This window comes from Bos mutus, chromosome 8, assembly GCF_027580195.1.
Source record: "Bos mutus isolate GX-2022 chromosome 8, NWIPB_WYAK_1.1, whole genome shotgun sequence".
In the NCBI taxonomy this organism is placed as follows: domain Eukaryota; kingdom Metazoa; phylum Chordata; class Mammalia; order Artiodactyla; family Bovidae; genus Bos; species Bos mutus.
In genome coordinates, this window is record NC_091624.1 from 48,207,353 (window position 1) to 48,217,742 (window position 10,390).

Genomic DNA, 10,390 nt, shown 5'->3' on the forward strand with positions numbered 1-10,390 from the left:
AAACCACCTCACCTCCCTGGGCCTCAGTATCTCCATTATCAAGATAAGGAGTTAGTCTAGCTGGTCTACCCCAGAATGACCCTCAACAGATTTGCTTCTGGTTCATGGAACTCTCCCACCTGCCAGTTTCACCACACAAATCTGGGTGCGACTCCCGCCACCGCCAGTCCTGTGGGCTTCTGGGCAGAGGCCTTTTATCAGATCCAGGGCCACCAGGACCACTGCTGGAAGAGGATCTGGGCCCACCTCGCTTCTAGTCGGTGAAGTCCTGCCTTTCCACAGCTCCCTCCTCCCTGTGCCACTTTCCACATCATGATTCAGCAGTGCCTTCTGCATCCATTCAGGTGACGCTTGGTGTCAAGTGTGTTTGAGGCCCCATTCTGGGTGCCGTGGGTACAGAAGTACATCCCTGCTGCTGCGGATGTGTGGAGTAACCTGGCGAATCTCTGCAGACACCAGGAGCTCACAGAGAGAGTGGAGGGAGACAGTCACATCGCTTAATCATGTTGTTGTTGTTGTTCATTCACTAAGTCATGTCTGACATTTTTACGACCCCATAGATGTAGCCCGCCAGGCTCCTCCATCCACGGGTTCTCAAGGCAAGAATACTGGAGTGGGTTGCCATGTGACCACACCCTAAATGGAGGAGAATGCTGAGGCTGATAGAGCCTGAACTGGTGCCCTCTGACAAGGGCTGACCCAGTTTCACTGACATTTGTCCCAAAGGCCACACCTCACCTTTTCAGATTTGGAACTGGCCTTATCTTGGGTCTATAAGACACAGGACTTGCCCCCTTGGCTTCCCAGTTTAGCTCCCCTCCCCCAGGTCTAATCTCCAACCCCCGCCCCTCCCCATCCTCTTCACCCAAAGCCTAGAATCCGGTCTCTGGGTTCATCTGGGTTTCATGATGGTTTCTCTGCACATGGTCTTCATGGCAGCCTTGGATTTGGCCCTAGACTTCCAGATACTAGAGGAACCAACCAAATGCTTTGAGGGGCCTTGTCTGCAGAGGGCCCACACTCGATACCTTGTTTCACACCCTTTTGGACCACACGCTGCCAGAACACCCTTTAACCCCTGCTTCTTCATTCATGTCCACCTGCCCACCAGCTCACCCAGCAATGGATTTGCCTCTGCCTGCCAATCTGGGCAGAACGTTTCCCCCCTTCCCCCACAGCAGGACTGCCTTTAAACTTTCAGGACACCAGTCCATGGCGCTTCTCTAAGTCCCCCCAAGGGCCCATCTTCTCTCAGTCAGTGAGAAGTCCACCCCTGTCAGTGCCTCCCCTGCCCTCTCCTGCTCCTACTGCATGCTCACATGTGCACAAAACACCTAGTTTTATGTCCTCAGTCACCTGCTTTTCTCTCTTCTGTATTTTTTACATTTTCCTCTTGCCGGCTCCCACTTCCACCACTCTTAAGAGCCCCTTGGACTGCAAAGATCAAACAAGTCAATAATAAAGGAAATCAACCTGAATATTCATTGGAAGGACTGTTGCTGAAGCTCCAATACTTGGGCCACCTGATGCAAAGAGCTGACTCATTGGAAAAAAACCCCGATGCTAGGAAAGATTGAAGGCAAAAGGAGAAGGGGGCAACTGAGGATGAGATGACTGGATGGCATCACCAAGTCAATGGGCATGAATTTGAGTAAACTCCAGAAGATAGTGGAGAACAGGGAGGCCTGGTGTGCTGCAGTCCATGGGGTCTGCAACAAAAAGTCAGACACGACTGAGCAACTGAACAGCAACAACGTCCACCACAAGACTCTCTAGTCTCTTCCTTGAAGAAAGAGCTCAGGTCTGTCCTACATTCCCTTTTTGCCACCTGTCCCTGGGCGCAGCCCTCTGTGAACTTTGAATCAATGAGTGTGTTTGTATAGGAGACAAACCCACAGATAACCATTCACACACACACACACACACACAGAGGGATCTGCACATTTTCACACCCCCACGTTCACAAACACACCTCACGTTCAACTTCCTTTAACATCTGCTAAGACAGCTGCTTCTGTGAGCACTGTGCCCACAAATGACCATTTCGGTGCCCACACCCACCCTGTCCCAGCCTCTCTATCAGCCTGCCCTGCCCCTCCCCCACCACCCAACCATGTGGAGTGGGCAGCACAGTAACCACATGCCCCCTACCAACCCCGGGGCAGAGGAGGAAATCAGGGCCCAGAATGGTGAGTGGCTTGCTTGACTAAGAATCTGCAGTTCATAGCAAGATCATTTTCTTCTGCTTTCTGGGCCAAGGGTCTTGGCAACAGTTCACCCACATTCCGTCTCCCCTGACCCAGACCACCAGACTTCTGGGCCCTAGTGTGGGGTCTGAGAGGGAGCAAGGCCGTCCATTGCCCTGGGTGTCTTGGTGATGCCCCCACACACCCCTCCTCTGGAGGAAGGCTGCAACCCGGCACCATGTGGAGACTTAAGCTCTAGGAGCTGTGGTCTGTGCCCTGCCACACCTTAGGCACCTTGCCCAGGGGTGCCACAAGCTGGCCTCACATGCCTCAGGGTGAGCTGGGGAATCCCCTCTGCCACAGCTGGCTCCTCAAGCCTCTCCAAGACCACGGGCCCAGAATTGTGTTGCGGCACCATGGGGACTAACAGGCCATGCCAGGCTGGGTCTGCCTGACCACGGAAGCCTGGGGGATCTGCAGGGAGACTTCTTGCAGAACAGGGTGGGAGGAGCAGAAGAGGGTCCCTGGGCTCCAGACCAGACAGCCAGAATCTTGCTCCCCAGCACCACAGGCTGCTGAATGGAGCCGCCTCTGGGTAAGCCACCCACCCACAGGGGTCAGAGAGGAGGGACGGGCAGAGACTTGCCACACCGTGGGGTTTAAGTCTTGCTTGTGGCATCTGAAGGCCTGTGGAGTTCTGTGGGTGAGTGAGGTAAGGGCACTGTGGGGAAATGTTTGAAAGCCCGGGCCAAGGGCACAAAGGCAGCGTCTACAGTAGGCAGCATCCATGGTGAGGGCCCGAGGCTGGCAGGGGATCCACCAGGCCTGGTGGCAACGAGGGGAGACCTAGTGCAAGCCAGGTAGCAGCGAAGGGAGTGCTGCCTGGAGAGCAGCCCAAATGCACAGACAGACACAAACACACACAACCCACTGCAAAACAGCCCCTCCCCGCCCCCCATGACCTCCCATGGTGGTTCACCTGGCCAGGCCCCAGGAGCCCGGGGGCCCAGCCCCTGAGTCACTGTGTGGGCTTGTGTCAGGCAGCCCTCTTCTGCCTCCAAAGGGCCCCACCCACCTGGCAGAGCGGGTAGGACTCGGGGCCTGGCAGCGGCCCAGGTGAGGCCATGCTGGGCAACTCTCAGACAGGCGCCCTGGCTCGGAACCACCTGCCACCGCCACAGGCCCCAGGCACCCTCTTCCAGAACACACCCCAGTCAAGCCCAGCGTCAGCCATCCCAAGCTGTACTGAACAGATCATCCGGAAACCGCAGATAATCCCCAACTTTCACCCAGAACTCCAGTCAGCCGTCCATCACCACTACCAAGTATTGTAATTGATAACTGGGGGCTCAGTGGACAATTTGGAGTCTCCCCTCTTCTCATTCCCTTACCCACACCTACCTGCCACCCCCAAATTCACGATGGAGGGAGGAGCCCGGTGATCCACTTACTGGGTAATTAGGAATCACACTTCCGCTCGCCAGCTCTAGGGGGTTCTCCTCTCTACCTTGGAAAACCCCCTTGACATCCCCACCCTCTCACTCCCGCCAAAGTCATAGTGGTCCCCTCTGCCCTGAGCCTCTCAAGTCAGCAGGATCAGCTACTCAGCAAATATTCTCCAGGAGTAATTGGATGTGATGGAACGAGGGCTTTTCAGCTCCCAAGTGGAAGTCTCTGGATGTCATTTAACGGCACAAAAAAATAAAAGGCTCAGGCCTCCCGCCCACCACCGCCAGGACATCATTAATCTCATCAGAAAGGCATCAGCGCTCCCCTCACGGCAGCCAGCCCCACGCAGAGCCAGACAAATTACAGACCTGAGCCGGGCACTCAGTGGGACGCTTATTAGGCTGGTGTTCAATTTTTGTCTTTCCTTCAGGGCCACTGTCCCCTGACAGGAAAGCACTTGTGTCCCTGAGCAGAGGGAGGGCAGCCAGAGGCTGGGGAATAGGGTGGCTGCCTCAGTTCAACGCAGCTCACCGGCCTGGGGTGACAGGGCGTCTCTGAGCCAGGCACCACGAGGTCATGAGTCCCAGCAGAAGCTAAGGGGGGCCCATGCCAAGGTTTAGAGCCCTGTCCCTTTCCCCAGCCAATCTGAATGGGTGTTTCCCTCCCAGAGAGAGGGGAACACCTGAGGGTCCACTGAGGACCAAATGACAAGGTAGGTGGGAGCAAGGACACACAGGGAGCGCTGCTTCATGCTATAGGGAAGTCTAAAGAGTGAGTCTGGTGGAGAACTCCAGGACCACTGTGGGGGATGGGAACTCGTCTCCTGGGGCTGCACACTGTGCAGTGGAGAGGCCATCCCACAAAGGCCTAGCTTGTTATTAGTCCAATGGTTTTTTTTGTTTGGTTGGTTTTGTTTCCTTTTTTAAAGCAGTTTCTTTTCTTTCTTTTAAATTTTGGCTGTGCTGAGTCTTCCTGCGGCGTGTGGGCTTTCTCTACTTGTGGCACCTGGGCTCAGTAGTTGTGGCACGGGCTTATCGCCCCTCCGCACATGGGATCCTAGTTCCCCGACCAGGGACGGTACCTGAGTCCCCCTGCGTTGGCAGGTGGATTCCTAACTGCTGGGCCAACAGGGAAGTCCCTAATATAGTGTTGATCATCCTGTTATAAAGTTGTCAAGGGCAGGAGTGGGGCCTGGATCAAGTAACCCTCCACACTCCTGGCAGCCCCCAGAAGCAGCTGTCAGTGTTAGGGGGCACCTGGATCCCAGGGTCTGAGATTCCCTTCAGCTCAGAGTTTCTGAATTCTGGCCCAGGTGCTGTCTACCCAGTTCTCCCAAATCCTGGTGGGTGGGTGTTACTAAACTAGTGTAGCTTTACTTTCTCAGTCTCTTGCATTAGTGCTCAGCCTCTCGGTCCTGTACAGCTCTTTGTAACCCATGTATCGCAGCCCACCAGGCTCCTCTGTCCATGGGATTTCCCAGGCAAGAAAACTGGAGTGGGTTGCCATTTTCTTCTCCAGGGGTTCTTCCCAACCCAGGGATCAAACCCAGGTCTCCTGCATTGGCAGGCAGATGCTTTACCACTGAACCATGTGCCTCTTAAACCCTGACAGGCTGGATGGTGGCAGGGGTGGGGGAGGGTCCATTCCATGTGATGAACTACTCCCAAGCAGTGAGTGGTAAGCCAGTCCCACAGATCTGGAAAGCTGGGAGTGGAGAGATGGACAGTCAAGACCTGCCTCAGGGCCATTCCCAAACATTCCAGCCTTGCCATTCCGAAGACTCAAATTCATGGGATGAGTCTCTGAAGCTTGTCTCCCAATTGTTGAAGACAAGGGTCACTCACCCCCTCCCACTGTTTGGTAGAGAGGCTCAGAACACCCCCTCCCCATGGCTTGAGATGAGATGACCTAACTCTCCCCGCTCCCCACCTCCCAGCCCAGGTCTGGAACATCTCTAAGGTCTATTATTGTTGAGTTGGTAAGTTGATAAAGTTGTGTCCAACTCTTTCCAAACCATGGACTATATTATAGCTTGTCAGACTCCTCTGTCCATGGAATTCTCCAGACAAGAATACTGGAGTGGATTGCCATTCCCTTCTTCAAGGGATCTTCCCAACCCAGAGATCAAACCTGGGTCTCCTGCATCAGCAGGCAGATTCTTTACTACTGGGCCACCAGGGAAGCCCAACATTTAACATATCTCATAGTTAACATCTTTCCCGTCAGCACCACCCAATAAGTGAGCAAACGGCCTCTGTGTGTAGTTGTGCTGGATCAGAACAGCACTCCCTAGGGTTGTGCAGGGACCACCCTGCACACACTCTGCCACAGCCCCGTCCTGAGGAGACCAGGGACCCCTGTGTTCCAGCCATTGGTTCAGGAGCCACCCTCCTCCTTTCTCCCTGCAGCCGGAGGCCTCGCGCCACAGAGACCTGAGAAGTGCACTGGCCAGTCCTGTGGGCTTCCCAGGCAGAGCTGGTCCAGGGTAGGTCCGGGCACAAGGGGCGTGGCCTGAGCCAGCCGGCTGCCCGCCCCTCCCTGCAGGGCAGCCCTCCGGAGCTACTACCACGCAGGATGGGGCTTTCCTCCGGGGCAGCAACCACAGAAGCCACAGCCTCCCAGCTCCTCACACAACCCAGAGGGCCTGACTCACCCCTCTTCCTTCTAGAACTTGCACAGGGTCAGTTCCTCTCGCCTTCTGTGGCAGGAAACGGAGGTGTAAGGAGTCACAGCCAAGCCAGGGGAGGAGGCCACCAAGGCTAGCAGCCCGGCACTGGGTGCCTCTGCCGAGGGATGCGCCTGGTTTGAGAAGCTGCCCAAGAAACCCAAGAACCCCAGGGATATCGGCAATGGGACCCGGAAGGCGCACCCCTGCCCCAAACTCCATCAAGAGAGCAGACTGCTGGGAGAGCTGAGCAAGGTCTCCCTGGGAGCAGGGGGATTTCTTTCTGCCAACTTGCCCTGATCTTGTGATGAGTTTCAATTCCTTCCCTGCCACGGGTTTCCTTCCTGCTGTGCTCTGTGGGGAAGGTCCCCTTGTCTCCGTGCCAGCCACACACCAGTTCACCCATGACCCTTTCCCTGGCGCATACATAGTACGTGTACATATACACTCCTTCTCAGGGTCGTGATAACTACAGTTCTTTTCCAGCCAGCCCAGCTCCCTCAGGGCAGAGGCCACAGACAGGCGAGTACCTGCTCTCTCCTCACTCCCTCCCTCCCATCCTAGTGGAAAGCAGCTCCCCACCCCCTCCCCCCAACCCCCAGCAGTGGGTCTTCATCTCAGGCCACTGCCCGACCCCCTCAAAAAGAAGTCCTGAAACTAGAAAACTAGAAAACCTGTTTTCTAGCCCTCAAAGGCCCAATTTGAATGCACACAGAGCCAGATAAGACTTGAGGGAACCTATGGTGGCCCTTCTCCTGAAGTGTGTGTGTTAGTCGCTCAGTCATGTCCAGCTCTTTGCAAACCCGTGGACTGTAGGCCACCAGACTCCTCTGTCCATGGGATTCTCCAGGCAAGAATACTGGAGTGGGTTGCCATTCCCTTCTCCAAGGGATCTTCCTGACCCAGGAATTAAATCCAGGTCTCCTGCATCGGCATGCTGATTCTTCACCATCTAAGCCACTAGGGAAGCCCTCCTTTCCCCCATCCATTCCCCTAAAAGCTTTTTCACCAAATCTGGTCCTATGACCCCATTATCCCATCTGTGCATTGAGAATAAAAACAGTCTTCTCCCCTTGTGGGGCTTCCCTGATAGCTCAGTTGGTAAAGACTCCACCTGCAATGTAGGAGACCCTGGTTTGATTCCTGGGTCAGGAAGAACCGCTGGAGAAGTGATAGGCTACCCACTCCAGTTTTCTTGAGCTTCCCTTGTGGCTCAGCTGGCAAAGAATCCGCCTGCAATGAGGGAGACCTGGGTTCGATCCCTGGGTTGGGAAGATCCCCTGGAGAAGGGAAAGGGTACCCATTCCAGTATTCTGGCCTGGAGAATTCCAGTATTCTGTGTTGCAAAGAGTCAGATACGACTGAGCGACTTTCAATTTCACTTTTACTCTTCTTTCCTCATGGGGATTAAATGAGTATGTGTGGAGTTCCTAGAATTGTGCCTAGCACATAGGAAGCACTATATTGGTGTTCTTGCTATTACTTTTTACTTGGCTGCACCAGGTCTTAGTTTCGACATGTGGGATCTTAGTTCCCTGACCAGGGATGGAACCCAGGCCCCCAGCATTGAGAGCGCCAAGTCTTAGCTACAGGACCGTCATGGAAGTCCCCATGTTATTGGTATTATTTCCAAATCATTGTTTTATTTGGATTAAAAATTGTCTTCTCCTTGAGAACATCTTTGAAATGCCAACAGCTGGCAGGTGGCAGGTGGCAGAGAGAGGGTACTTGCTTTCTTCATTGCTGAAAATGGAGGTGGATGCAGTCGAAGGGCCACAGGTGGGTGAAGGGGCGGCTCAGGGAGGAATTCTAGGCTGCCAGCCCCCCAACTCATCCTCCTGGTGTGTTAGAGGTCTCCATTAGTTCAGGCTGTATCAGCCACTGTCTAGCCCTGCTCCAGGCAGGGTCTACCTACAGTAATTCCTCTAGCCAGGAAAGGCTGCTAGATTGGGGGTGGGAGAGGGGGTGAGGAGAAGCAGGGGGGCAGGGATAAATAAATATTGGGTTGGCCAGAAAAGCTCGTTCAGGTTTTCTGTATGAGCATATGGAAAAACCAAAACAAACTTTTCGGGCAACCCAATAAATACATTAAATAGGTAAGTAAATGTGTGATCAGTCATGTCCAACTCTCTGCAACTGTATGGACTATAGCCCACCAGGCTCCTCTGTCCTTATAGGATGCTCAATTCAGTTTGAGTTTCAGATAAACAAGGAATAATTTGTTAGTATAAGTCTGGGCCACACAATATGTGGGATGCACTTGCACTAACAGAGGATTCGTTGTTCCTCTGAAATTCAAATAGAACTGGGCAACCTGTATTTTATCTGGCAACCATCCACCAAGGGTGCCTGAGGCCCGGGGTTTGGGAAACAAGAGTATGGGAATATGCCGCTGACCACTTCCGTAAGCCCCTCCCCTGTGCCTGGGGCCTTGCCCTCCTTGCCCTGCTGCTAGGCCTGTTCACACTTGCTCTAAAAGATGCACCTCCTTCCCCCCACAGCCCTGTGTTCTCTCCCCCTGGAGAAGGTCCCCTCTGACCTGGGCACCCACTGGACTTCCCCAGGGTCCAGGCTGGGATGTCTCGTCCACTCTCCACTCCCCTTCAGGATCTAGGTCCTCAGGGCAAGGAGAAGCAGCCTGGCCATGTGCCTTGCCTTTTATCTGTGTCACTGCCGGGGAAGGAACCCTGTCGCACGAGGTCTCTTGGGACTGGGGAGGAGGTGGCCGGGCTGGCATCTGGAGAAGAGATTGGAAGAAATGGCATAGACATTTCTGCCAATCCTAGCCTTGGCAACGGGGGTGACCAGGTATGAAGAAAAGCAGCATTCAGACCACAGTCACGAGGTCAGGGGAACTTGCAGGAAAAGATGGGTGGGAGGCAGAAGTGGGTAGCCCACCTGACCAGGCATTTCCTTTCTGCACACGATGGGAAGGCAGAGTTGTGCCAAATAAAGGCCTGAAGAAAGAGATTAAAGGCCATCCTTGACTCAGTCAAGACTCTTGGTCCCCACTGTCCTCTGGGAAGTATCCTTTCCAGATGCTGCTGATGTCCAGGGCTTCCCCTGCAGCCAGGAGCCAGCAGGCACCCCAGACACCTCCTGCCTTCAGACCAAGGGCCAGGGTCACCACCTGCTATCTCTATTCCCCAGAGCCGGCCTCCCTCTCAGGCCCCTGCCAGTTCTCAAGTCCACAGTTCTGTCTCATCACCTCCCTGTGGTCTGTTTGTCCTTCCAGGCTCTTGGAAAATGGACAAATTTCTGAGCCACTTCCACCTGACCGAACCTGAAGCCAGCACCCAATTCATGACCCAATATTACCTGGATGGGCTAAGTCGCCAGAACCCGGGAGTAGTAAGCAATGAGACCACGGACAAACCTGAACCGAAATAACTGCCCGCCAGACCTCAAGCTCCACACTGCCAGTGTGTCCACAGCGCGCACCACCCATGGTCTGGGTATGGACTCCCCCTCTCCGGGTATGGAACCCCCTTTCTCTTCCAAATTAAAAAAAAAAAATCATCTAGGGCTTAATGGTTGGATGTTTTATTTCCAAACCTGTCCTCCTTCCAAAACCAAGAGGTGGAAATCCATCGATGTCCAGCACTGGGGCTGGGGTCACTCCTGTAAAATGCAAGGGGTTGGTCGGGAGTGGGGTGGGATGGAGCGACAGGCAGGAGGTGGGAGTTTCTAGCCCTGAATGGTCCTTGAGGCACCATGTGACCTTAAGCAAGTCACTTACCCTCCGTAAAATTCCACTTCCTCAGTTGCGAAATTGAAGGAGGAAGAAGGGACAAGGGTGGTTGGTTTATCACCATGGCCCTTTCCAGTTCTGAACACTCATTTAACAAACACTGTTGGCACATGGTGTGTGCCTGACCAAGGTGCTGGGGATCCACATGTGACGAAGGCAGGCCCAACATGAGGATTGTTCCATGGCGCTTCCAGTTCAGGACGGGAGGGCAAAGTTCTCCATCAGATGACCACGGGCAAATTCCAGCAAATGTGGCAAGTGCCATGAGGGAGTAGAGGGGACCTGATTTGTGATGGGGGGTGGAGGGTGGTCAAGGCTTGGGAACGCCTGTCTTTCCTG

The 10,390-nt window shown here is 54.3% G+C and overlaps 1 protein-coding gene across 2 annotated transcripts in view; it reads left to right on the forward strand.

Moving 5' to 3' along the window:
- Positions 1–9,826, forward strand: part of PEBP4 (phosphatidylethanolamine binding protein 4) — a 220,950-nt gene extending 211,124 nt beyond the window's left edge. For both annotated transcript variants that reach the window (XM_070375569.1, XM_070375568.1), the window contains one exon: positions 9,536–9,826. In XM_070375569.1, coding sequence (XP_070231670.1) covers positions 9,536–9,690 — 155 coding nt within the window. In that variant the 3' untranslated portion in view covers positions 9,691–9,826. The remainder of the gene's footprint in view (positions 1–9,535) is intronic.
- Positions 9,827–10,390: the final 564 nt, after the last annotated feature.